The following is a 27,895-nucleotide window of genomic DNA, read 5'->3' as shown; positions in this document are numbered from 1 at the left end:
GGTGGGTGGGTGGGTTGGGCATGGCCCAGGCATGGCAATGGGGGGAGGAAGAGGAGAGGGCGGTGGGCCCCAGCCAGGAGCTTCTGGAGGTGGCGGGGAGGAAGTGGACGGCGGCGCTGGTCGCAGAGGATGAGAGGAATCGGTTAGAGGGGCGGGATGGAGGCACTGGAGGCATGGCCCACATTCCCAGAAATGGAATCAGGAGCTGGGCAGCAGGTGGGGGCCCGCCCAGGACTTGGGCCTTCAGTGTGAGGAATGAGGAGAACCAAGGGACCTTAGAGGTCTAAGTTCCCCCATTTTCCATGAGAGCGAACAAGCCTGGGGGAGGCTAATTCCTACAGTGTGACAATCAGTTCTCCAAAGACAGCCCTCCCCCTCCCCCATGCAGTCTCCAACAGAAGAAAGGGGGAGAGAAATGGAGCTCTGACTCCGCTGTTAGCTCACTGAGGCTTGGCAGGGAGCTTGGGGGACGAACCCATTTCATAGATGGGGAAAATGGAGTCATCCCGTCAGATTGCACCCTTCCCCACCTCTCCCCCCTCCCAGCCAGGGGATCCATGCACCCCAGCCCTCTAGGACAAATACTGATATACTGAACTCCAGCACACTGGAGATGGTAGGGGACACACCTTGGGATGCTCCCCAATTGAACTGGGATGTGGGCCATGCCTCCAATGGCCTGAGATGCCAACACAAAGAAAAAAAAATGACTCCCCACGTCCCCTGGCTCAAACCCAGTACAAAAGCGACTATTTACAATGAAGGCGTGGGGAGCGAGTAAGGGAAAGGGGGGTGGGTGGGCCCGAGTGAGCACTCCGTGGGAGGGAGGCCACGTCCCTGGACCCGCCTTTTAAAAGGGACAAAGCCAAATAGCAAAGATTCTTCAAGAGGATCTCCGTCCCCAGGGCTGGGCGGACCCTAAGGGTGAGGGATGGGGGTGGGGCATGGGATGGGGTGCGGGTGGGGAGGCATGGGCGGTGGGAGGAGATGGAGGAAAGGTAGCAACTGCCCCTAGCTTCCCCCCTTTCCTCCTGCCGGACACACAGTTTTCCGTGGGATGAACACAGAAAGGGTTAATTAAAAAGAGTTCGATGAGCGAGTCTGACGGTCGAGTGGGGCGGGCTGGAGCAATGAGGCCGCAGGTTCCGGTGGCCGGTGGTGATGGAGTCACTTAGAAGATGAGAAGGTGGTTTTGGGGGATGGGGGTGGGGTGGGGGGGAAAGGGTGAGGGAGGGGGGTTAGGCGGTCTCCCCCGATTATTTCTGGGAGACAAGAGTGTCCTGGACTGGCTGAGAAGGGGTTAAAACCCAGCAGCCTTCACCACCACCATCCCCGACAGAGACTTTTCCGTCTCCCTCCCTGCCACCCAGCAATGCCCTACGCGACTGCGGAGGGCGCAGAGACCCACGGACCCTACACACCCGCAGCGGCGCGGTGGCGAGAGGCCGCTGACTGCGGCGGAGAGGGATCGCGATAGCAGGGCTGGGTGTCGAGACTCCACGACAGCGAAGACCGGAGTCCTGGCCCGCCGTGCCCCAACTTAGGTATCGCGATCCCCTTCTCCCCACTGTGACATCCAGTTCAGACTTACGCGACGGCCGGCCTGGGTTCCGGCGGCGCCGCGCAGGTGAGCGTCCAACAGCGAAGGGCCGCCCGGCTGTCCCGACAGGTGTGCCCCGCGGGGGCAGCCTGGACGCCCACATTGCCATCCTCATGGCCACTTAGTTAATACCTTTGCCAACACTCAGTCTATCACAACCTCTAATCCTGGTCTCGAAACAGCAATCTTGGATGCAGGGGACTTGTTTCCCAAACAGTTGGCGACCAATGAGAAACAAGGTAAGGGTGCGTGCGGGAGGGAGGAATAGGACGGAGAAACAGAACACGGGGATACTGAAGGATTCGGTAGTCAAGAGGGGAGAAGAAATACCACTCCGAGAAAAGTGGCACCCTAATGTTCCAAGTTTAGGTCCCCCACAATCTATACATCGACTCTTAACACAAGCTCCATTGAGATACCCAGAATTCCCACCTACAAGTCCAGGGCTGGGTCAGGGAGATAAAGATGGCAGAATTGTTGCCCTTCGGTTCCCTGCCCTGCCAGTTATTGCAGTGAAGCCTCCTTGCCCATGTAGAGATGGCTGGACAGGGCAGAAGATGATGGCTGGGCAGGCTGGCTCAGAGCCCCCCTGAGGCGGGGGATGAAGGAGGTGAATTTGGCACGTTGAACCCCTAGTTCTCCTAAGTGCTTTGAGGTCCTTCTCCACATCCAGTTGGCACCGCCCCTTGGGCCAGCAGAGGAGGGACTGAACTTGTCTCCCCCTCCCAGAATTCTATAAATTTGCTCAGAAAGAGGCAAATGGGATTCTCCCCGGCTGGTGGAATTTGGGGGATCCAAAAAGGTAGGGGTTAGCTGAAAAGGAGAGTTTTTTTTTTCTTTCTTTTTTCTTTTTTTTTTTTCTTATAAAGATTCTAAGAAAAACTCAGGGCAAGAGGGATGAGGAAGGGGGACCCAATTTAGCTCAGTGTCCACAGACCTTATTCAATGCCTCTTAGGGGCCTCCTCAAAGAGAGATGGTCCCCGCTTCCTTCTCTCTGCCCAAGGTCCTCTCCCCCCACCCCAGAGCGGCTCAGTTCCAAGGAAGTTTGGCACTTTTTTTTTAATGGGGAAACTAGGGGAGAGAAAGTGGGAGTTTGAGGAGAGGGGGACACGGACACAGGCAAAGATAGAGACAGGACAGAGGACAACGGGAGCCACAAAAAGAAAAAATAGAAGACCATAGGGAGCCAGAGAAAGAGAGGCAAAGGTTCTGAAGGGCAGATGAGAAGGAATAGGGAGATAATTCAATGCAGCAAACACTTATTAAGCACCTACTGGGTGCTGAAGAGCAGGGTGCAAGGAGGCCATTCAGAATCTCTGATTGGCTATCAGGAAGAGAGGGGGAAAAAAGAGGCAATGGGTTTTCCAATAATCCCCGTCTCTGACCCCACATCTGTGTCCCCTTTGGACAAACTGCAGCACAAAAGATTGAGGTCAGATTGCAGAAGGGACTTTCAAGGGATGGGGAAGATGGTGGAGTGAATTTCCCAGGGTAAAATGGGGAAAGATGCGTGGCTCCCCACTCACCAACATGGTGAGTGAACTAGTTCACCGAGCTAGCAAACTACATTTCAGATAGCCCTGGCTGGTGGGGTAGAGGGTCCCCAAGAAATATGAATAGGGATGGCGCTTGTCACACAGATACCTAAGGGAACACTTTTCAGGAGGCCCAGCCTCCAGAGCCATGTCTGTGTGAGAGGAGTTCTGGATCCTGCTGATTGGGACCCAGACTCTAGCGAATGAGTTATAGAAAGCAGGAGCAGCCAAGCTGAGGATGCAAATTATATGAAAATGAGCTCTTTTGTCCCCCCCCACCCATGCCCAGACCTACTTCACCTCTCCTGGCTCCTTCCCCTGCTCATGGGGGTCTGGGGGCTCATAGGGGGATATTCCAGCTAGATACTGTAATACCCACGTGCGGGTAGATACTGTTAAATACTGTAAGGTCTCTGAGAGGTGGAGGGGAGCATGGCCCACGAGTGGCCCCCACCTCCAGCCCCAGCAGCCCCCAACTGTAGAAGATATGTACAAAGTTATATCAAGAATTGTTTTGGCACTCGGATCTCCATCGGGGCTCAGTCTGGAGATTAGAGGTGGGGGCAGCAGCTATAGGAGGTGGGAGGAGGGTGTGGAGGAAATGGGGTCTGCCCTTCACCCTGGAGATGACGAGGGCATGGAAAAAGTCACCCCAGTGCCCAAGCTCCAGCCTCCTGTTGGGTGGAAGGGCTGGGGCGGGAAATTCAGTGCAAGGTACCTCGAAGGCTATTGCTTTCTAGGGATTTTCACATTTTGATTTGGGGGTGGCTCTCTAGCGGGGGCAGGAAAAGGGGCCTCCCAGGCTTTAGGGGGTAGGAATTGTCTCTGTGGCTTTTCTTCCCTCCTTTTTAAAGGAGAGAGAGATGAGGAGGCCAGATTCCCCCAAAGCCATGGAGAGGGGTCTGGAAGACCTAGGAGGGGGGCAGATGGGGGAGAGGGTGGGCATGGGGTGCCTCTCCCCCAGAGATGCTGATGATGGAACCAGAGCACAGAGGGCCCTGTTTTGGATTGGAGGAGGCGGAGGTCTCCAAGGAGGAGGTGCAGGTGGAGGAGGGTAGAGCTGGGTCTCAGCTGACCTAGTCAGGACCTGACTCTCAGTCCATTGGCGGGTCCTTAGAGCTGATTGCAGCCACCGTGCTAAGCAAGTCACTCCTGTAACAACTGTCTGGGCTGCCTGGCTCCATTAGAATATTCCAGCTTCTCAGTGTTCAAGGTGAGTGCACCAAAAATTCTGATCCATCAGACACCATCAAAGTATGCCAGCAGGCTCAGAGCCACCAGGCCAGTCCAAACCACCAGAGCTTGTGAAGCCTTGGGGCCCAAGAGACCCTACCATGGCTCCATGAACTACACAGGGCCACGCTGGCCTGACAGCGCAGCTGCACTTATGGCTCACCAGAGTCAACCAAACAAAGCCACACAGACACAGGCACGCAGAGAGGGCACGGGTGGGATGAGGGTCTTCAGCAATGAGTTTCACTATGTCCATCTCCCACCTCTCCCTGCCAGGGGAATTCATAGCCTTGGGGTGTCTGGATGGAGATGACCCTGACAGTATTCTTTTTTGTTTTTACTCCTTAGAATCCTCCAGAGTGGATCCAAGTCCCACCCTTTATTCTCTTCCTAGGAAGATCCCCCAGTCCAACACCCACCAAAGAGGAGTGTGGGTGGAGAAGGAGCATCAGGGACTAGCCATTGTCCAAAACAGGAAGTACATGCTGCATCCCAATGACATCACAGGAAGTGACCTTGAGACTCCATAGGAAGTCCATACCCCCTGATATCATCACTGAAGTGACCTTCAAGAAAGGGCTCATTGAGACCTCATAAGTACTTGTCTCTCATCATCACAGGAAATGACTTCTAGGGAACTGCTTCCTGTGACATCATATGGAGTGCCCAGAAAGTACTTGACTCAGCAACAATACAACAGGGACCCTTATTTCCATTACTCAAGGAAAAGCCACAAAGATGACACAGCAAGGTTTTCCAGCCTCTCGTAAGCTCACAGGACCAGCTGAACCCCAGAGCTGACCTCCTTCCCCAGCACCATCCCTGAGCCCGGTCAACCTGACAACCAAAGGGTAAAAATCCCACCCAGAAGGGGCAATTCCAGTGGGGACAGAGTAGCTGAGGAAGTCTGGGACCTCTGGGGTCCCTCCTCCAAGTGCCCCATTTTGGCTCAGACACCTTGGCCACCTCTACTCCCATCACTTCCCTGGGATCTAGAACTGAAAGTGGAGAGGCAGGCTGTTGTGTTTTGGGGAGGCCCCTCAATCCAAGTGACCCAGAGGCACCCTCCCCTCCTCCCAGATGGAAACAAAAAGTTATAAAGGGGGGATCCTTACCAAAAAAATAAAATAAAAAGAAAAGAAAAAAGAAAAAGGGAGAAAAAAGAAAAAAAGGAGGGAAAGAAAGAGAAAATAACGCTTTGTTTTCTATTAAAATCAACAAAATGCAATATATACAGATATCACACAGACCTGGGCCCTGGGAGAGGAGGGTCAGGCCCAGTCAAGCACAGGGAGGGGAGGGGTCAGCTCAGGGCTGGGGAGGGGGCTCAGGAGCCCCCTCCCCAGCCATCGCTCAATCCTGCCTATGACTACCAGAGGGGAGGGTGCAGTCAGGCCTACCCCAGCCCCATCCCATGAGGAGCAGGACTAACCAAGCTGAGGTCAGGAGTTGGGGGAGGCGGAGGGAAGGAGGAGAAGGTGGAGGAGGGAGAAGGGTGGGCGCACACACCACAGGCCTCATCCCACTTTCTGGGGGTTTGAGGCCCTCACCCCCTGCTCGTAGGTGACCCGCTGGCTGATGAGGTATTGAGCGGCTTGCGTGGCCGCGGGGCTGCCCGTGATGGTGACCCGCCGGTTCCGCGTGCCAGGCAGGAACTCGCCCTTCTTGGAGATCTGGATGCGGGCGCCTGTCAGCTCCTGGTACTCCACCAACGTCTTGCCCCCCTTGCCCAGGATGGCTCCCACCAGGTTCTCAGGCACCGCAATCTCCACCAGCTCCTTGGCACTCTCAGCGGCTAACTTCTCTGCGGTCAGGAAGCCCCCAGCTGCCCCTGCCGCGGCAGCCGCGGCCACCAGCGGGCCACCACCTCCACCCGCCCCACCGCCTGCCCCGGCCCCGAGGTAGCCATTGGCCGCCGCGGCCAATGCAAAGGACCCCAGGGATCCGGGTGGCGGCGGCGGCGGCGGGGCGGCCCCTCCGGCTGGCCCGGCCCCGGCCTCACCCGCGTAGGATGCCAGGAGGTTGGCTGCGGCGGCGGCGGCAGGGTTGGCACCGGCGGCCACTGCGGCCAGGACGCCGGAGGCTGCGGCCGAGTTGAGGCCCAGGCCCAGGGAGTTGGTGTTGTAGCCGTAACTGGCCAGCGTGTTAAGCGCCGTGCTGATGGCCAGCAGGTCGGTGCCTGAGAAGGCGGGCAGCGCGGCGGGAAAGGCTCCCACGCCCGCCAGCCCCGCGGGCCCCAGCAGGCCGGAGGCGGCGGCGGCGGAGGCGGCGGCCGCAGCCGGCAGCACATCGGCCGGGCTGGCGTAGGGTGAGCCGGTGGGGTTGGAGTTGGCCACGGGACCAGCCACATTGGCGTAGCTGATGTTGAGGCAGCTGCTGCTCTGGGGGTCTTCCTGTACCTTCTGCACGATGGCGCTCACAGCCTTGTGCACCTGCTCGGGTTCGCCGCTGACCGTCACCACGCGCTCCTGCAGGTTGATGCCCTCGGGCTTCTGCGACAGCTGCACCCACGCACCCGACTGTTCCATGACCGCTTTCACCGTGGCGCCCCCCTTGCCGATGATCAGGCCCGCAGTGCTGTTGGGGACGATCAGCTTGGCCTGTGTCGGGGAAAAGAGGGAGGGTCTTCATGGTGGCACTGGTGACCGAGGAGTCTCCTCCTTCCTAGCATTCCTTTCTAGTGTCCAAGATCAAGCCCCCACCCCTGCCTTTATCCCCGCTGTGGTGCTGGTAATCAGCCCCGGTTCTCCCTAACACAAACCCAGCAAGCCCCCTTAATAGGTACCAAGATGGGCCCACTAGCTGCTAAAAATACTGAAAGATTTCCACAATGGTTGGTAAATGAATAACTGGTATTCTAGGTTCTCTCAGTAGCCCCTCGGCCACCCTGTCCCATGTCCCTGAGGCCCCAGGTACCTCCCCTATTTATGCACCTAAAATCTTAATGGCTGACCACTGGGGGGCCTGCCAGGATGCGCACCAGCTTGCACCAGGACCCCACCTTCTGTTGTTGAGCACTCTGATTGATGCCTAGTAAAAGCTTCAAGTCTCGATTTACAGATGAGTCACTTGAAGCTTCAGAAGTAAAGGGACTTGCCCCAAGGTCACCCAGATAGTGAAAGAGCTGAGGTCCAGCCTCCCAGCTTCCTGTGTTCTCCACTCTATGACACAGTCTCCTCACTTAACCTCTTTGTTGTTCTGAACTGTGTCTTCCCTTCCCCCTGCAAATTCTTATGTCAAAATTGGAACCCACAGTACTTGAGAATGCGACTGTTTGGAGACAGCATTTTTAAAGAGATAATGAAGTTAAACGAGATCGTCAGGGTGGTCCCTCATTCACTGACTGGTGTCTTTAGAAGACCAGGACACAAACACACAAAGAGGAGAGACCATGCCTAGTCTTTGGTATTTCATTATGGCAGCCCTAGCTTGCAAACTCAGTGGTTTTATCTGTAAAATTAAGGTAACATAAAGCCTTAGGTCTGAGAAGGCAGTGAGTTCCAAAGCAGGCCTCTCATTTGAAGATAGTGGCTCCTTTTTCAGCCGCAGGGCAGCTCACCCATCAGCTACCTGCCTATCCGAGCAGCTGCAAATCTGGTCAACCTTGATTCCAGTGGGGATATTTTAAAACCCAGAATCCCTTTCACATCTCCAAGAGCACAGCTTTCTTCTTCCTTCCCTCCCTCCCTTTCTTTTCTTTTTCTTCTTTTGGCTGGGGATAGTAACCAGGCCCTCCAGCATGCTGGGCCAGCGTTCTACCACCCAGCTACATCCCCAGCAACCTCAAAGAGCATTTCTGCCTACAGATTTCTCCTTCTCAAAAATCCTTCCCATGTCCCCTTAGATCTGTGGATTCTCCACCCCCACAACCACTACTAGAGTTCACACCTCTGCCTCCCCTTTCTACCCTCAAGCCAGTTATGGAGGAGGATTGGGCAATTTGTGAGGGGCAGTCTTGGTTTGTGAGGACTCGGGGCAGATGTGGACATGGAATGGGCAGGGCCCTCAGTGTCTACAGCCCACAGCTGAAGGTCATTTTCCCACAGGGGAGAACTGTCCTAGGTCCTGTTGCACATTCATGCTGGTGAAATGCCAGAGTTTATAAATCTCTGGGTCCTGAACAGAACTCCGTGATACATGCTAAGTATTTTTGAGCTATGGAAATCGTCAGTAAATCAAGGGGAGATTGCTTTGTTCTGAACTTTTCCAGTGGCGGGCCATTGTGTTGCAAAACCCCTGACATCAGTAGGAATGCCACTGTTGTCATTTAAGTCTCCAGGACTCCACACCATGTCACTTTGCCTCAGTAGCTGCACCGCTCAGCTATGTCTGGGTGTGAGCTGAGACTATTTTATAATGTCTTCTACTGCAGTCCCTGTTGAATGTTTACAAATTAAAATTCATCTGATTTTATAACAAATAACTTTTGTTTTATTTCTCCTGTATTTAAAAAGGTCTCATGGGATAAATAAAATGTGTGGTATATTCATGCAATGGAATATTATTTGGCAATAAATTCAAATAAAGTACTGATACAATACATACTGCAGCAGGATAAATCTAGAAAACATTATGCAAAGTGAAAGGAGCTAGTCACAAAAGGCCACATAGGATTCTAATCACAAGAATGTCCAGAACTTTGCAAACCCACAGAGACAAAAGGTAGATTCTTGGTTGCCTAGGGATGGGAAAGAGGGGCTGGGTGTGATTGCTAACAGGAACAAGGTTTCTTTTGGGGATGATGGAAACATTCTGGAATTAGATGGTAGTGATGGTTGACCATACAGTCTATGATGCCATTTACATGTGTCCAGAATAGGCAAATCTACAAACACGGAAAGTAGATTAGTGGTGGCATGAGGACAGAGAAGGGTTGGCTGGAGAGGAGGGAGGTTGAGGGGTGACAATTTAGGAAGGTTTCTTTTTGGCTTGGGAGGCAGTTCAGTGGTAGAGCATTCACCTAGCACCTGCAAGGCTCTGGTTTTGATTCCTTAAAAATTTTTCTTTTGGAGGTTTGGAAAATGTTTTAAAATTGTGGTAATGGCTGCACAACTCTGTGGCTATAACAAAAGCTGTTGGGCTGTACCTATCAAATTGGTGAGTTGAAGGTATGTGAATTATGTCTCAGTAAAACGACTGACAATCTTATGGGTGAATAACAACTATGTACTGTATATTTCAAAAACTGGGAGAGGGCTGGGGCTGTAGCTTAGTGACAGAGTGCTTGTCTAGCATGTATGAGGCACTGGGTTTGATCCTCAGCACAGAATAAAAATAAATAAATAAAATAAAGGCAGTGTGCCCATCTACAACTAAAAAAATATTTTTAAAAAGCTGGGAGAAAGGACTTTGAATATTTTTACTTTAAGGAAAAGATGTTTGAGGAGATAGATATGTTTAAACTGACTATAAATAGTATATAATGTATACATGTACATGGCATCCCATTAATATGTACAATTCTTAAGTTTTTATGCATTAGTTTAAAAGAAATTGAATAAAAATCACATGAATATAGATGTCTTATATGCATGATTTAGTGAAGTACCTTTAGTACTCTCTCCTTTTCTACATCTGTAAAATGGCCATATGATTCCGGATTCATAGTTTTGACAGGCATTCAGTGAGATATGGGTGACCTGCTCCAAGGTAATCATTCAGTCAATGTTAACTGTTTTGCTATTTTCTCAACAGAGCAAGGTCCCAATTGTAGTTGGTACTTCTGTGTGACCATAGGCAAATGCTTTCACCTTTCTGTGCCTCAGTTTCCTCATGTCCAACAGTAGCATAACCTCAGCTGCCCTGTATAATTAATTAGGGACCATAAAGTGACTTCTCAATGCCTGGCACATGGGAAGCCCCGAGAAAGTGGCAGATGCTTTTATGATAGACCCTGAATTGTAGTATCATAGCATCTTACAGCTGAAGGTACAGACCATAGAATCTTGTAATCCCAGAATGCTAGAATGGTAGAATCTTAGAATATAAGCCTAGAATCTTGAAATAACAGAGTCATAGAACTTCAGGAAGTTTAAAGGCAGGAGGAACACAGAGACTATCTTTTCTAATGGTCTGCAATTCCAAGGAAAATTTCAAACACTAACAGCAGCAGCAGAAAACACAGGACTTAGAATTTGCTAGGAACTTTTCTAACTTTTTTTGAATAGTAATTTACTTAGACTGCACAATGAACCTATAAGGTTTTTTATAATTCTATTATTATCACATTTTCTAGATTGGGAAATGGAGGAACAAAGAGGTTAAGTAAATTGTGCAAGGTGACACAGGAGTGAGTAGTAGAGTCAGGATCTGATCCCAGGTCTCATTCCCAGAAATTCTGATCCAGTGGTTCTGGGGTGGGGCTTTGGAATCTGAATGCTAAGCTACCATATCAGCCAGGGCTGAGAACAACTTGTTCATCCCAGAGGTGGTAAACTGGTAGTCCTAAGGCCACAGACAGACCATAGTCATATTTTCTTTGACTTTCATAGTGTTTTAAAAATTGAGCCAACCTTTTTAAAACAGTAGATTTTAGAGATTTGTGGCTTCTTTTGAAAAGTTTGGAGGACATAGAAACACTGTCCATGTTCCCAAAGGACAAGAATGGACAGGGTGGAATTGGGCAGTGACTTCTCCCTCTTCAGAGGGCCCATGGTCCTTTATCTTTTATGTTCCCTTTCTTGGAGGCATTTCAGTTTATAATCCCTGGTTTGACCCAGATGCTACACTGTAAAGAAAGAGAAACTGAGGTCTACAGAAGGGCAGGGGGCCCTGAGTAACATAGCAGGTCCAAGGCAGAAAAGGAGGAGACATTATCTTCTGACTAAAACATCCCATAGGCATAACAACAGCTAAGGATTTTTTTTGGGGGGGGAGAACTTTCTATGCTGTAGGCATACATGCCAAGTGCTTTTCAAACATCAATGAACATTAACCACCACCCTTAAGTAGGCACCATAATGAATCTCATTTTACAAATGAGAAAAACAAGGCATGGAGAAATCAAGTCTTGCCCAAGGTCAGGAAGTAAGAAAGAGTAGGACTCAGTTTGACATCTAACTCCAGAGTCTGAGCCTTCAGTCATTCTCTCTCTCATTCTTTGGAACCCTCGAATAACAAGGCCGAGGATAAATCCTGGTTCTGTAACCTCTTGACTCTGCTGTGTGAGTTCCTGTGGATTAGTGGGAGGCGCTGGAAGGCTGAGGCACAGATGGTGCTGACCCCATTTTCCCTGCAACATCCACAAACTCTCGATGAACCCTGAGTCCCTTGTGGCCACGATCGAGGCGGAGGAAAGAGGCAATCCTCTCGCCTGTGTAAGCTGTGGGTAGAAAGCTGTGCTCTGCTGGTGGGAAGGGATTCAGGAGAGGCCTGGCAGGGCGTGAGGAGCAGAGCCGCTTCAGCACCAAGGACAGCGGCCGCGCTCCCTGCCCCAAGCCCGCAGTCCTTTTTGGGGAGCGATCTACCCGGCAGCGCTCCTCCAAGGCTCTCGGTCCCCCATGTCCCCACGAACTTGCGGAAACTCAGGTTCATGGTCTCCCCCACCTCAGGGTAATGCCAGGATCCAAGAATCCCAGCTGCCTGGCTTCAGTCTTTACTTTCTAGGCGGACTTGAAGGAACTCCCGACAGCCGCCTGTCCGCCGGCGCAGGGCTCCTCTCTCCTTTCGCATTAGGTGCGCACGTACGTGGGAGTGAGGGGGGCAGAGAAAACGGGGAGCGCGCGCGGCCAGCCCCGTGCTCTTCCTCCCCTGGCCCACTGCGGGTCAGGACCGCAACTGAGGGCTTTACTGGGAGCCCACCTGGCCAGGGGAACCGTCGTCATGGCAACCAGAGAGGCTCGGGAAGCGACTGGTCCGCTCCCTGCCACGCCCCTACCGCTGCCCGGTAACTGAGGCAACGGAGGGGCGCTGCCCTCCCCGCTCCCAGCCCTTCCTGGAGAGGGCCGAGTAGGACAGGGACCCGCCCCCTCTCTCGCTAACGGTGCACCAAGTCGGCCCCCATCACGGAAATTATCAGGGAGGGAAAATAAGAGGCCATTTCTAAACTTTTTTTGGAATGGGCTGTCACTGAGGTCACTTCCGGTGAGTACAGGAAGTCGGAGGCAGGTTGCTCAGAGAGACAATGGGATGAGGTGGGAGAGGAGGATCTAGAGAATCTCAGGAAGGGTGGATGAGTGGGAGGGTCCCCGCCAAATTCTCCCTAGGCTTTCTTCACTCCTTCAGCATCAAGCCCGCTTCAAGTGGTCTGAATTCCTTTCTAGACTAGTAGCGCTGACTCCCTCATAATATGAACCACTGACATGTGTTTGGTAAACTTTTTTTAAAAATGGGAATTGTCCCAATGGTTCGAACTCTCATGCAGGCATCTGGGAGGAATGTTGCCTCCTGAACCTCACCAGCTTTACAGCAGCCCACTCTGCCCCAGCTGACCTGCTTGGCTCTGTCGGGGTTCATCGTGGTTTGGGGTTGAAGGATGTTGACCACCTCAGGCTTGGTCATCGCTTGAGGGATTTCTCGGACCTTCTCGGCAATAAAGCTGTGCACAGCATTCAAGGCCTCTGCTGTGCCCTGTACTAGGCATACCCGCTCTGTGGTTCCTGTTGAGCAAGGGAGAGAGAGGGCACACTCATCAGACAGGAATGGGGACATTCCTGAGAGACAGGCCCCATTTAACGGAGGGGAAAACTGAGGTCCAGGGAGCGGACCTGTTTCTAGGCCACACAGTGAATCTGGGCAAGCTTGAACGGGTACTCAGGCCACGATGGGTAACTGGGAAAATGAATGGAATCCTTGTTTTATAATCTACACTTTATCTCCCTCCCCTAAAACAACCCCCGGGGAATGGAAGAATGATGCTTAAGTGCTCCAGGATGCCCACAGCAGCCCTGGGCAGGGGAGACAGGGCTCAGCTGCCTCTTCCCAGTTCTTGCGGGCTCCCCGGTTGCTTTGGCAACCATTCACTCACTGCCCCCCTCCTTCTAGAAGCGGAGCACTCAGGCCTGCAGCGGTTGCCACAGTAACTGGAACCCCCTTATCGGTCTGGCTGGCCAGGTCCTCAGCCCACCCCCAGGGGGATGAAGGACGAGGCCCCGTTGCCATGGCAACCCCTGAAAGCCTGCAGCGCAGGCCTCTGGGCTTTTGGAGAGGATGGGGAAGGGCTGGGGGATGGGGGAGGCAGAAGAGAGGCCTGAGTGCCTGCCTGGACCCACCAGATGGAGGGCTGAAGGGTGGGGGAGGGCAGGGGTGTGGATAGGGAAGAGCCCATGGGTCAAAGGCAACTCTTGGAGCCCTGGAGCCTGAGGGGCTGGGAAAGGGGAGTGGGGTGCTGTGTTTGCTGGATACCCTCCAGGTTCGGGCTGCGGTTCTGACCTGGGCACCCTCCTCACTTCTGTGTGTGTGTTCTGGGTAGGGCTCAGGAAAAAGAAGCTGGGTGGTGTTGGGGTATATGTGTGGGGGAGAGAGACTCTGGGTGACATTGTGACTGTGTGTGTACCTGTGAGGCTGCCTGGGGTGGGTGGTGTGTGGGCTTGTGTGTACTTGGGCAGGACAGGCTAGATCACCTGAATTGGTGTTTGTGTGTATAAGAGAAAGAACAGGAGCGGCTGCAATAGAAACAGCCTATGCCACACAGTAACTCCTTCCGGTAACAAGGCCTGGGTGCACCCCTGTGTGTAGGAAAGACTTTGGTGTTGAGTGATGACCTGTTCACTATTTGTAAGACTGAGCTGAGTGTGTGTGAGAGAAAGAAACAAAGAATGTCACAAAGCGGCACTGAGGCTGTTGAGGGGTGTGCCCTTCATTGGGGGTGGGTGTGTCTGCATCTGTATGAGCAAGAGAAACATGTCCCCACCTCCGGTGTTCACAGACTATCTGGATGACTGGTGTGTGGTTTGTGTCTCTGTGCACATGACCCTCTGAGTGGCGTGTGTGAGCTTGGGGAGAGAGAAAGACAGAGAGGGGCCGGCTCAGGTGAGACTGTTGGGATGGCAGGTGCGCTTGTGACGTGCGTGTGTCCCAGTGTGTATTACAGCTGGACAAAGACGACTGGCTGTGACCGGGCTGTGTGAGCATGTGACCACCACAGTGAGGCCGGTGTTTGATGGGTGAAGGGAGGATGTGTCCATCTCCCCAGGGTTGTGGGCTCTGTCTGAAGGACCGGGTTAGCTCCCTGGATTTGGAAAAGGTCTTGAAGGCATGCCAGGTTCTGTGTGTGCCTGTGTCTGGGACACTTGGCAGCGAGTGCCACTGTCTGTCCAGCACTTCTGTGCAGGGTGTTGGTGCTGTGACCCTGACCTCTGGCTTGCCATTGCTCAGCCTGGCATGCTGACCTTGCCATGTGCCCGGGTGTCACTGCCTGAGGGTCACTTGTGGAGTTGAAAGCCCCCACCCGCTCTGGGGCACAATCCTCACCCTTGCTCCCTCCACCCAGAACAATAGCTTGGTCTGAGCCAGGGTGAGTCAGCGCAGGCTGCCTCGGTCTGGGTGTAAATAGGAAAGGGTGTGGGTTGGGCTGGAACCGGGATGGAGCAGGGGACAGAGGGGAGGGGGAAGCCCCAGGAGGCCCCAGGGAGAGCCTGGCTGCAGTGGCCAGGCTTCCTTCCAATTCTGTGAGTCTGTGACCTCCCGTCCCCTGTAGTCCTTAACCTGGGGTCCAAGGGGTTTTTCAGGGGACCCAGTAAAACTCTGAAAAAGCATCCATAGTAACAGCTGGTGATTATATAAGGCTAAGCACCAGGTACCATTTTAAGCCCTTGCATATATTTATCCACTTAAAATACAAGATGGGCAGTTTTATGGCCCCCAGTTTCCTGCTGAGGACACTGAGGCACAGAAAGGGTTTGGATCTTGTCCAAGTTCACTTGGAACAATTAGGTTTTTAACCCAGATATCTAGCTTTAGAGTCTATAGAGTCTTAACCACTCTGATCCCCGCTGCTGATTTGGGGGTTCATGAGTGAGTAGCTCTAAGTGTATGGGTTGGGGGCAATAAATGACTGTAGTTTTGTTTTTGTTTTTAATGTTAAGAAAGAATATGTGTGAATTTAGGAGGCACTTATGATTTTTGTACTTTGACGCAAGTACGTTATAAATTAATAAAAACTGTGAGGACAATCAGCAGCTCGAGTCGGGCTTTTCCCCTGGAACTTAATTCAGAGCTACAGATGGGTGCTCAGAAGCTGTTCTCATCCGGGAAGTCTGGCTGGGGAGCAGTCTGCGAGGCCTTGGGCAGACACTTGCTTATTTCTGGGTCTTGGTTTCTCCATGAGTGGGAAGGATTGAACCTGGAGCTTTGGGATCCATTATCGAGAAGGGGATGCCTTTGTGTGTGTTCTTCCAGGCACAGCGCAGGGTTTTGGGGTGAGTGTGTGTGTGTGTGTGTGTGTGTGTGTGTGTGTGTGAACCTGTGAAGGCCCAGAGGACCCTCTTGGCTTTCCCACTGTCGTTTGTCACCTGCTCTCTAGGCCTCAGCCACAGTGAGCAACAAATGACTTCTCAGCCTTTAAAGTGTGACTTCTTCTTCCTGGAGTGTCCTTCTCTGCTCTTTCCCTAGTTCACAGCTCACTTATTTGTCTGGACTTCCTTTCCTGACCTCCCTGGGCTTCCCCATTCCAGTCCTGGACACTCTGGGCTGTCACGTGTGGCCTTTGTCTCCTGACAAGCCATGAGGTCCAAGAGACAAAGGCTGGGACCCTCAGTCTCACTGTGCCCCATCTCTGTCCAGCTCAGGGCTGGCATAGAAAGGTGCTCAGAGGATGTTTGCTGAATGAACCAATGAAAGGATGTCACCCAGGAAAGGAGGGAAATATGCTCTTTGTCTCATGCAGTAGCATTTGCACTTCCTGTGTTCCTGTGGACCCTGGAAAAGCCTTGAGACTGTAGGGAGCTGTGCCCTGCATCTCCGAGGCAGGAGCTGTCACAGGCTGTATGATTTGGATGTTCCAGCAGGAGTGGGGACCGGCTGCTTGTCCAGGGGCTGGGGAGAGACCTGGTTCATATTGCCATCTGTGTAGTGTTTGGTCTCAGAGAACCAAGGCCTGTCCCATTTTCTGGGTTTCTTAGCAGCCTGGCTTGTGGGGCAGATCATTGAGCTGGGAGCGGATGACATCGTGGCACAGAATGCAATCCAGGGGCCAGGAACCAAGTGTCCCCAGATGACTATCCTAAGCAGAAGTCTTATCAACATCTTGTGGGCTAGAGAGGTGCAGGGAAACTGGGCCAGGGTGGAAGAGAAAATGGGATGCTGTGCCTGGGCCACTAGATTTTTCTCTAAACTCTTTGCCAAAGGTGCTTAGTGACATGGGAGGGAGGGATGCAGGGAGGGGCAGGAGAAAGAGAGGGAGAGCAGGAGAGAGTGGGGGTGAGGAGAGAGAAAGAAAGAGAGAGAAATGAATGTATCCTAACCCTGCGTTCCATCTCTGGTGTTTGACCTAAAAAACTCCAAGGGGATTAAGAATGAACCAGAACCAGCGCTGGACCACAGATTCCTAGATGTTGAAGCTCAGACACTGGCCTTGGGAGGGAAATACGGAGAAATATTGAGGGGGGTTAGAGAAAGCAGAGGAACCTTTAAAAATGTAGGGTTGTGGACATTGGGATGGAGACAGAGTGGAGTAGAGAAGGGGCTGGGTGGGAGGGAGGAGAGGACAGAGTGTAGGAGCTGAGACTCAGGAGAAAGAAACATAAAGGTAGGGGTGGCAAGAGGGAGCAGAAGCCAGCGAGGGGACAAGGGGACGGGCAGAGAGGACCCCATGGCAGGTGTTGCTAAGCGTCGCTGAGTGGATGGATGCAGAGTTCAGAGAAGGGGAGGAAGAAAGGGGGCGACCCTGAGGGGTGGAGGGAAAGGAAAACGGGGAGGTGGGAGAGGGAAAGGGGCAGGCAGAAGGGATGCAGCCTCAGAGGACAGGAGAGGGGACAGAGAGAGAGGCACATGGAGGGGCAGGAGGAGGCAGAGAGAGGCGGAGGGGAAGGAGAGAAGCTGGAACAGGAGGAGGAAGGGGCATATCAGGAGCCATGGAGGGGAGAAAGTCGGTGAGATGGAGATGGGCAAGATGGGGTGACAAATCCAAAGGGAAAGAGTGGGGGTACAGTAACATGGACGCCTGGCCCCGAGCCCCGAGGGACACCCTGACACCTGCCTCCCTCCCCACCCTAGCTCCTCCAACTGACCCGAGGGGGCAGGTGTGTGGGAAGGGACACATCTGCCAGCACATCATGCAAATGAGTCCATGAATATGCAGCAGGCCCATTGTCTGGCCCTGCCCCCACCCCCATCTGCTCAGGCCAGGCTGCTTGGGCTGGGGGCAGCTCTGTTCCCTTGGGGGGAGGGAGGGGAGGCCCCCCATCACTCTCCCAGCCCCTAGGGGAGCCCTTCTTCCTCATCCAGGGCCCAGGTGGAAGGGAAGGAGGAAGAGAGGGAGGCCCAGGGCAGAGACCAGGCCAGGGCTCACCAGGGTAGAAGTCTTTGGACTTGGACAGTTTGATGGTGGCTCCTGTCTCCTTCTGCAGCTGCACGATGGTCTGCCCGCCCTTGCCGATGATGGAGCCAGCTGCGTAGCTGGGGATGAGCACCTTCAGGAAGTATTCACCTTCCTCTGCAGGAGCACACAGGGTAGAGGGGAGTCACTCCCGGGAGGCCCCAGCATGGGTGGCTGGGGAAATCACAGTGACACAGGAGCACCACCATGAAAGGAGCCGGGAAGAAGAGAACACCCAGCCTGAGCTCCATTCACCCATCCATTCATTCATTCATTTATTCAAGAAATCGAGCCTAAGCTCTGGCTACTCTGTGCTTGGCAGCAGTTTGGGGAAACAGCCCCTGATTTTGTGGGCACATAAGGCTGAAAGAATTTCAGTAATTCAGCCGAGAGCACATAGAGCTACACTCTTCAGGAGGGGGAGACAGACTCTATTTCATGTCACATGGTCGTAAGTACTGAGAGTCCAAGAGGCAGGGAAAGGGGACGGGAGGGTGTAGCGGCTGTGATGTCAGATACGGAGGCCAGGAAAGCCCTTCCCAGGAGCGTGCTACTCCTTATCCATCACTCGCTGCCACAGCACCTGGGACGCACTAGGCTCTGTTCCAAGTCCCTTACAAATACCAGTCCTTCTGATTTTTACCCTGGTTTTATGGGGGAAGCATTATTTAGAGATCCATTCTACAGATGAGGAAACAAAGGTGAAGATGTTTCTGAAGCTCAGAGAGAGGAGGGGGCGGGGCTCAGGTCTGGACTCAACCTGGCCCTGGAGTCTGTGTTGGGAACCATCAGGCTCTAGAGGAAGGGACAGGATCATGTGGCTATGTGGCAGGTGAGCAAGTTGCAAAGGCCCTGGGGTGGCACAGTGTGTGGACTGTTGGAAAGGAGCAAGGAGGGCTGAGTCTGGCTGGGGGGGAGATGGGTTCATGGGAGGAGCGAGAGCAGGGGGTTGCTAGGGGGTGTTGAAGCTCTGGACCGCATCTGGGGCTCTTACTCCAAGTGAGATGGGGGCCTTGGAGGGATGTGAGAAGCAAGAGCAAGAGCTGCATGTCCCGAGAGGAGGTGACAGCCATGGTCCAGATGGGAGGTGACAGTGGTCTCACTGCTGGGGTGGGAGGTGGAGGAGGGCCAGCCCTGGAGATGTTCCAAACCCTTGCTTTTGACCAGTGCTCAGCAAGCCTGCTCTGATGGCTCCCTCACGCCCCCCCCCCCCGTGAGAAGCAAAGAATGAGCTCCATTTCTACACAAGAGGAAACCGAGGCACAGAGGGGCACAGAGAAGTGAGGGCACCAGCCCCAGGGTACCGAGACAGTTGCCAGGTTGTTTCAAATCCAATTTGGTTCTGCTGTGGCTCACCCTTGCCTAACACCCTCCCCTGGTGGTAGCTAAAGACCCATAGTTCCAGGTCACCCTGAAAGATCTAGAAGTGGTGCCAGCGGTTGGGGCTTTGGTCTTTCTTTCTTATAGACCAACTGGCTACACCTACCGCACTTTTTAAAATGCAGCCTCCAAGCGAGTCCTAACCTCTCTTACTGTCTAACCAAACTATTGCCCCTTGTGCTCCCAGGGTAGAAATTCTGGAGCCCTCTCAGTAGAAGACACTATATTTTGGCTCCTCCCACTTTTCCAACTTCATTTCCTCATCTCCCTCTCAGGAACCAGATTCAGTGTCCTTTTTGTTTCTCAAATGTTCACTGCTCCCTCCCACCCCGGGGCCTTTGCACTTTCTCTCCCAGCATTCCCATCTCCCTTTTGCCTTTAGGACTCCAAATATTGCTTCTTGGAAGATTTCCTTGAACCTTGAGAATGAGAAAGACCCCTGTTTTATGTCTTCTGAGCAATTTATCACAGAGGTCCACAGTGGACCACATGGATAGAGCTCAAATGAACACTGGGAAAAGGAAGGGGGTCATGCCACTCTGCTTTTTAAAACTTAAGGCCTCAAACAATCCCTAATTAAAAAAAAAAAAAAAAAACAAGACAAAAATAAAACTTTTTCTTTTAAGCAGAAAAAGCCCATTTTCAGTGGTTCACATGAAATCCCAATATAGGGCCTGGGGTCTGGCTCTGTGGCAGAGACCTTGCCTACCTGAGTTCCATCCCCAGAAAGAGGAAGAGGAAGAGGAAAAGAGGAGGGGGAGGAGGAGGAAGAGGAGGAGGAGGAGGAGGAGGAGGAGGAAGAGAACTCTAAAGAAGGGCGCCTGTTCCCTTAAGAGTGAAGGTCGGGGTTCCCTGACTGGTCAGGATGGGGCTGTGGGGAGTGGGGCTGATGTGGACCTGCAGGCATAGGTAGGGGTCGGGAATAAAGGGGTTTCCCTGAGCCCAGGGCAATCCTCTTTGAAAACTGCCTCATCGGAAGGTTAAGCCCATTAGGAGATCTACCGGCAGGGTGCCTCCCCACCCATCATCCTGACCCCTCCATTCACTTTCTCCCCAGGGCTCACAGAGGTGTCCCCTCTTCCCTACCCCCACACCTGTCACAGAGGCTCAGAAAGATGGGGAGGACATTCTCAGCAATACTTGGGACCCCTTTACGTTCTCTCCCCTTCCTCCCCCCTCCACTCCTCTCTTGAGGGCGAAAGGCATTCATCTGCTCTGAAGAGAACTGGGACTCCCTCTCCCCATTCTCCGCTTCCTCTCTCATTCTCCCTGAGTTTTGTCTGAGAATGTCCATATGAAATGGCAGACATTCCCCTAGACCAACTGTGGATTCTGTCACTGATGGCTGTATGGCTGCCGGCAAGTTTCCTCGCCTCTTTGGGCCTCAGTTTCCCCATCCATAAAATGGAGAACGTGATAGCATCACTGCTCAGGGCCATGGTGATTCACCAAGCTATGAAATGGAAAGTACTCAGGATGATCGGGGCACACAGAGGCTTGGGAAATGTCAGATATCATTATTATCATTATTATTATCATCCACTTCATGAACACAAGCAAAATATTATCACAGTGTTCAGTGCAGCGTGACCTATCAGTGGGGAAACTACTGGAAGGCTTGGGGCTTTTGTTGAGAGGTAGAGGAAGAGGGGATACCCCACTTCTTTCATCACCGATCCCCCTAGGGGGCTGCCCCAGGCTTCACCTGCTTCTTGGAGGAGAAAAGTCCCCTCGCTGATAAAATGGACAATCTGTCCCTACTCTCCTTCCTAGACACCTTTCTGGGTCCTTTCTTTCTCATGCCAGTCTGCTATGGAGAGGGATGAGCTGAGACCTTCTGCCTGCAGAAACTCCAAGTCCCAGAGTCCCCACAGTGGACATCAGTCTACTTCTGGTCCTTTTTAGAATCGTCCAGTACATCCTTCCTGTTTGGGGGTGTTTCCCGCATGTGCATCCCACCTCTGCTGGGGAGAGGCCAAGACTCTGTTTCCCAGCCTTCCTTGTAGCAAGGGCAGAGACATGACCTCAGCTGAACTCGGAGTCCCCAGACGTCACTGGCTCCTATCCTGTTGCAACAACCGAGTCTGAACTTTCTCCGTCTGTGAGAAAGTTCTTCCTTCTGCAGAGGCAGAATCTAGTTGCCAGAACTCCATCCCACCCACTCCCAGCCCTCTCTTAGCTTCCCTCTTGGGGTCCAGACAGCTCCTTTGACCCCCTGACAGTGACTGGCAATCTGAAGATGACAACTTCATCTGCCCAGATGGGCCTGTCTCCCTTTCTCCGCAATCTGGAGCACTTTCACCTTGGAAGGAGGCTGAGCCGTCTTTCCCCTTCAAGTCAATGATTCTCTGGCCTCTTCCTCCCCAGTGTGACTACCTCCCTTTGGGATGCTTCTGGAGGCCTCCAAAAACCCCACCAGTACTCCACCCAAGAGATTTGGGGTGTCTCAGTGTGAATGTCATAGTGTTGACCCTGTGGGGGACTTGGATCTGTGTGGAGATCACTAAGGACAAAAGTGGAGCCCAATGGGCTGGGGATGTGGCTCAAGCGGTAGCGCGCTCGCCTGGCATGCGTGCGGCCCGGGTTCGATCCTCAGCACCACATACCAGCAAAGATGTTGTGTCCGCCGAGAATTAAAAAAAAATTCTCTCTCTCTCTCTCTCCCTCTATCACTGTCTCTTAAAAAAAAAAAAAAAAGTGGAGCCCAAGACTTGAGTGTCGTGAAGGAGTTGTTTCTGGTGGCAATACATCTGGAGGAACCAAAGTTGGAGTGCTGTTTTAGGTGCCCGCTGTTGCTTGAGGGCTGGGAATGGGAGAGTTGGTGTGTTCTACTTTTAGGAAGAGGCTGGGGTGTGAGGCTGGCGTTGTCTTTGGGAGCATGTGGGGATGTCACTGGTGAAAGACAGAGATGGTGAGGGTGTGGTGCGGGAGTGGAAAGTCTCTCTGTAAAGGCTGATGTGCTTGTTTGTGTAGGGATGGGGAGCGGAAGGGTGAGACGGTGGCTGGAGCTGTGGCTGTCACTGACAGAAAGGAGGGTGCAGGGGTGCGATTTCCTTGGGGTGAATCTCTACTCAATGGCAGAAAAAAAAAGGAATATTATCCCATCCTTGGTGGCACTGATGGCAACAACGAAGATGGCTATTGTATCCAGAGCAACTGCCACCGGCCAGGCCGCGTGCCCTGCCCTTGACATACACAATCTCACTGAACGCACCCAACCACCAAAGAGGTCAATCTTCCTGTCCTCATTTTCCCCACAGGGAAACTGAGGCTCAGAGCCACAAAATAACTTGCCTGAGGGTCCCTTGCCAAGCACCTGACAGCCACAGAGTTGAACACTGAAAGGGCTCATTCGAGGGCCCTGCCCTGGTGACACTGTCTTTTGTGTTAAAGAGTATGAAAGGTAGGACCTGGCTGCTGTAGGCTGTGTCTGGAGTAAAAGAAATGAGTATTTTTTTTTCCTTCTGTATTTTGGTGGCCAAGGGAGCAAAAGAGGTTGGAATATAGTCAGGTCATGGGGACAATTGTAGTTGCAGCTTAGGAGTTACGATATCTACTTTGGGGACACTCTTTATTATTGTCCCACCAGATAGGGGTCCTTCATTTCTCAGATGACTCCCCCACCAGGTTTCCACTCAACCTCTTGGCCAAGCCCCCTTGCCCTGATGCCTCTCCCTTCTTCCCACCAGTGTCTGTCAACCAGACTAGTGCTAAGAAGTCAGAACAGCCACCATCTCTCTGTTCCTCCCATCGCTCCCAGGAACAAGCAGGAGGCACAGGCTGGCAGCGAGGGCAAGAGCTGGCTCTATCCAGTCTGCCACTACTTGCTGTGACACCCTAGAAAAGCTCCTCACCACCGAGAGCCTCAGTTTCCCTATCTGAACACACGGTTCACTATAGTGTGTAACCACACCACGGAGCCGGCCTGCTGAGTTCAAATCACGGCTCTGCCTCTTATCAATAGACATGGGCAAGGAACTTGACCTTTCTGGGCCTCAGTTTTTCATCTGTAATATGGGTAATAGAATAGAATTGCTGTAAGGATTAAATGATCTGTGTTAAGCACATTCCATAATACTTTCTGGCACATTTTAGCACTGTAACTGTAATTTAGCCATTGTTATAATTTATTATTATTATTATCATCATCATCATCATCACATTATAAAGCACTGAGAGAATTAAATAAAATTCCATATAAAGCATTAAACAAGAATATTGGTAACTATTATTACATCATCACTAGGGTTACTGTGAGATCCCCATTTGGCAGACGGGGACACTGAACCTTGGAAAAGTGGACGGGTTGACCCAGCCTCCCTGTTATGAAGGTCCATTATTGAAAGGAGTCTTTGGTTTTGAGGTCAAAGCCCTAGACCCTCGATTGCCCTGCTCTTGAGTATTTCCATCCCTTTGCATCTCCTGGCCTCAGTTTCCCCAAGGGTGCCCTGGAGAGGGAACTGGAGGACACCTGGAAGAGTTGGTCCCTATAGGCTCATCCTAGTTTCACCACGGGCAAGACAGGCAGGCCAGCCCAGCGGGCAAGTACGTGTGCCCTGGAACTAGCATCCCAGGGCTTAGGAGCTGTGTGACCTCGGGCAAGTGGTTGCATTTTGCTGAACCTCAGTTTCCTCATCTGTGAAAAAGCAGTTCAAAGCATGTCTCCCGAGGGTTCTTTTGTTTGTTGTTTGTTTTTTCAGTGCTGTGGGTTGAACCCGGGGCCTAGCACAGCCTAGCCTCTACCACTGAGCCACATCCCCAGCTCCCAAGGGTTCTGTTGAGAAGTTCACCGAGTCTCAGAGCCTGCCTCACAGTAGGGGCCATGCAGGTGAAGGTGACAGTCTTTAGCAGCAGCATTGTTACAGTCTGCCGTGAGCCATCAGATTTGGAGCATCTCAGCCCCTTTAAGACAGGGTGGAAGCTCCCACCCCAAGGAAGAGAGCTGGTCAGCCAGGCTGGCTCAGGGACCTAGGAGGTCCCTGATCCTCTCCAGGACTGGGAATGGCAGTGGGGCAGGAAGAAGGGAAGGAAGTTGGCGGGGACACATTCATGTGTGTGCTGGGGGTGGGGGTGCAGGAAGAAGGACAGGAAACTCCCTCCTACCCTTCCCCCAACTTCCCTTTCCTCCAATTTCTGCTGGACACCCTCCCAGGCATCCAGGGGGTCCCTGATCCTGCCCTACCTGGATGGACCGGCTGGTATTCATCTAGGGAAGGAGGTGGGAGGCCCTCGCCCCACCCACCCGGAGCGAGGCAAAGGGAAGGGTGCACTCTGCCGGAGGCCATCCCTTTCCCATCCGGAGGAAAAGGCCAGAGGAAGTGGAGATTTTGGCCAAGGTGACCGCGGGGTGGGGCTTGTCTGCTCAGGGGTCTCCCTCCTTCCAGGGAGCTGGAGTGCTGGGCTGAGAACCCCCAAAGCCCTGCACCCCCACCAGCAAGGCATGCGCTTGGTCCCCAGCTTGGCTTCTCTGATCCACCACACATTTCCACGGTCACACACAGAAAGGGCCCTTCTTGTGTCACAGACACACTTCTGTGACATCAAACCTTTTTACCTTACACACACACGCACACACATGCTGTCCTTTGTCACACACACAGAATCACTCCACATCTCTGGTGTCACACACCAGCCTTTTCACACACACCCTTCCCTTGTTGCACATTCACGCACCTTGCCCCCCAGGGTGTCATACACACCTCCCCTGGTCCTGGTTCCTGGGGGACAGTCCTCCCCTTTCCTCCTTACACACCCTCGTGCGTTTCACCCACAAGCCCAGCCCCTCCCTTCTCATACACCCACCTTCCCCTGTCCGCACACACCCCCTCTGATGTCACTGTTGCACACCTCCATGTGTCAGACCCAGCCACAGCCTCTCTGGAGTCACACCCACACCCTTTTCTTGTCACATCCCCTCACCAGCTTCTGGTCCCACCCGCCCCGTGCATGCTTGTATCACACACACAGAAACCCGTTCCTTGATCCACGCAGCCTCTCCTGGCTCATGCCCAGGGCCATCCCATTTCACGTCCCCCACACACCCCCTTGCATGTCACACACACCCTCTCACTCATGTGTCACGGTCCACCACAGCCCCTCTGGGGTGACAAGCATGCACTGTCCCCTGTCACATGTGCTCCTTGAGGGTCTCAAACGTGGAGCCCAGTCCTCCTTATTTAGTCCTGTTTCTTACACACACACACACACACACACACACACCTTCTATCCTGTCATGATCCCTAATGTCACATATCCAGGCCTTGCAGGGCCCACACAGACCCATACACACACACCTGTCCTAGACTCACATTCTCCCACCCAGCTTTACACACCCGCCCTTTCCTCTATGTCACCCAACACACCCACCTCGCCTGTCCCCACGCACAATCCCCACCGTGGCCCACACATCCCTCCCTTTGGGACAACCCTTGCTCAGGACATCCCCAGGGAGCGAGGCTGGGAAGCTCCGGGTCGGGTCGTAGGCCTCCTTTACTCCTTCCCCTCCCCCAGCCAAGACACACAAGTCGGGGAACACCCCTGCCCCAAAAGGGTCACATCACATACCCCTCAAGGACACGCAGACACCCTCCCAGAGGAACCCACGCCCCCCATCTTCCGCGCCCCCCCAAGGACACTCGCCACCCCCTCCCCCCAACCCCTCTCATCGAAGACAAAGCTCCCTGCCCGGCCGCGGCGAGAGGAGGAGGGGGTCCGGCCTCCTCCCCAGCTCCCCCTGCCCCCGCCACGGGAGGGGCACCCCTCCCTCCCCAGAGCCCGTGCACCTGCCAGGGGAGGGGGAGGCCGAGAAAGGCGAGGCCCCCGCCCGCGCCCCGCCGAGCGCAGCCCTTCCTCACCTCCCGTGTTGCTGCGCTTGGTGCAGACCACCTCGGGGGGCGTTTCGAGGGGCCTCTTGCGGGAATCCGGGGCCTCGGGCTCCATGGGGGGGGCCTGGGGCGGCGGCTGCTGCTGCTGCGGCGGCTGCGGCGGCGGCGGCGGCGGCTGCTGTGGCGGCGGCGACGGCTGCTGGGGAGGCTGGGGTTGCGGCGGCGGCGGCGGCGGGGGCGGCGGCGGCTGCGGGGCCGCGGAGGCCGTGAAGAGGCCGTGCACCGCGCCGGCGGCCATCATCCTCATGGTGGGGGGGCGGGGGACGGGGGACGGGGGAGGGGGAGGGAAGGGGATGTGGGAGGGGGAGGGGGCGGCGGAGGGATGGGGGAGGGGGAACCCCGGAGAGGGAAGGAGGGAGGGAGCTGGTTCTGGGGGGTGACAGAGCTTGGAGAGCGGATGTGAGCGGGATGGGAGGGTAGAGGGGGTCTCCGACAGAGCCCGGAGAGAACTGAGGGGTGGGGTCTCTCTCAAGATCACGGAGGCCGGGAACTGGCCGCGCCACTGGGGGGACAGGATCCCCCCTTCTTTGCTACCCGGGGCAGAGGGCCGAGCCCCCCAGGCCCTGCTCGGGGCGGGGGGCCGGAGGTGGGAAGCGGAGGCGGCCGCTAGTGGGGGCCCGGGGGGCGGCGGGCGCGGGTGGCAGCGGCGACTGGGCTGGCGGTGGCTGCTGGCCCGAGCATCTTCTTCGCGGAGGCTCCCACAGCGGCCTGGCCCCTCCCACCCGCGCAAGGTCACGCCCATGCCGGTCAGGGCCACGCCCTTCGGCACCCCCATTGGTCCACCCTTGAAGCCTGGGCCACGTCCCTCTGGGTTAGCCACGCCCATCACAGCGGGGGAGCGAGGGACCCGATTTTCCCCCCAGGATATAATAAGGACTCTGGGCTCCTCCACGCCTTCTCCACCCTCACCTTTAATGAGCATTTCTTGAGCACGTATTAAGTGCCAGGACTGATTCTAAGTAAGCACTTCGCAGACGTTATCGCATTTAATCCCAGAGCAAACAATATTGTGAAGGACTTTTATAACTCCCATTTTACAGATGAGGAAACTGAACCCAAGGGACCTGACCTCACTTGGTCAAAATACATTTAATTTTTTAATGTCTCCTAACCCCGAGATCATGGGATTTCCCTTTCAAACCTCGCGTCTATCCCATGAAGAATCAACACGACGTTGCTACATAGACCCAGGGAACTGAATTCAGTAAGTGCCTGAGTTAAAACATGTAGCCCTGAGGCTGGTACACAACTTCCATTGGCAGTGCTTGTGGGCCAGCTGCTAAGGACTGAGACTCCAGGACCCAACAGGGCACAAAACCCAGTTTGGGCCCTTGTAGAGTATTACTATTCAGGTCAGTGAGAAATTCTGATTTTTCAGATGACAAAGTGAAGGTCTCAGGGACATGGAGTGTGACTTATTCAGAGGCACACAGCTAGACAGAGGGGAAAACTGGAATTTTGAACAGAAGACAAGCTTAAGTTCGCAGCCTGAAGTCATGGGAAGGAGCAGGTTCTTCTTTGGAATGAGATCATTGATAGTAGTCTGTGTTTTCTGATACATGAATTATCTTCTCCTAGATTCCTGGTCTCCAAGGATTCCTTCCCTCCTAGTTTGGCCAGAGGCAAGGTTAGGCTCAGAGGGGGCCTGGGTGAGAATAATTGTGGCAGCTGTGGGGGTCTGTGGCTCTGGGATCTGCTCCATCCCACCTGCCCCTCCCTTGCTACACTCTCAGGTCCCCAGAATGGGGGGAGCAGATGGCCTGGGGTGGATGGGGTGGTCGCCCATCT

The 27,895-nt window shown here is 53.7% G+C and overlaps 1 protein-coding gene across 1 annotated transcript; it reads right to left on the bottom strand.

Annotated features, from left to right (window-relative positions):
- Positions 1 to 1,190: 1,190 nt before the first annotated feature.
- On the bottom strand, positions 1,191 to 26,821 carry NOVA2 (NOVA alternative splicing regulator 2). Its single transcript, XM_081274161.1, has 4 exons — positions 26,078 to 26,821; positions 17,817 to 17,960; positions 12,800 to 12,966; positions 1,191 to 6,969 (listed from the first exon to the last, which is right to left on the bottom strand). Exons 1-4 carry the CDS (start codon positions 26,352 to 26,354, stop codon positions 5,887 to 5,889), a joined length of 1,671 nt encoding a protein of 556 aa, XP_081130287.1. The 5' UTR covers positions 26,355 to 26,821; the 3' UTR covers positions 1,191 to 5,886.
- Positions 26,822 to 27,895: the final 1,074 nt, after the last annotated feature.

This window comes from Spermophilus citellus, assembly GCF_964194105.1.
Source record: "Spermophilus citellus genome assembly, chromosome: 18".
NCBI lineage: Eukaryota > Metazoa > Chordata > Mammalia > Rodentia > Sciuridae > Spermophilus > Spermophilus citellus.
The sequence above is the reverse complement of the archived record's forward strand: the minus strand, read 5'-3'. Positions and strand labels throughout refer to the sequence as shown.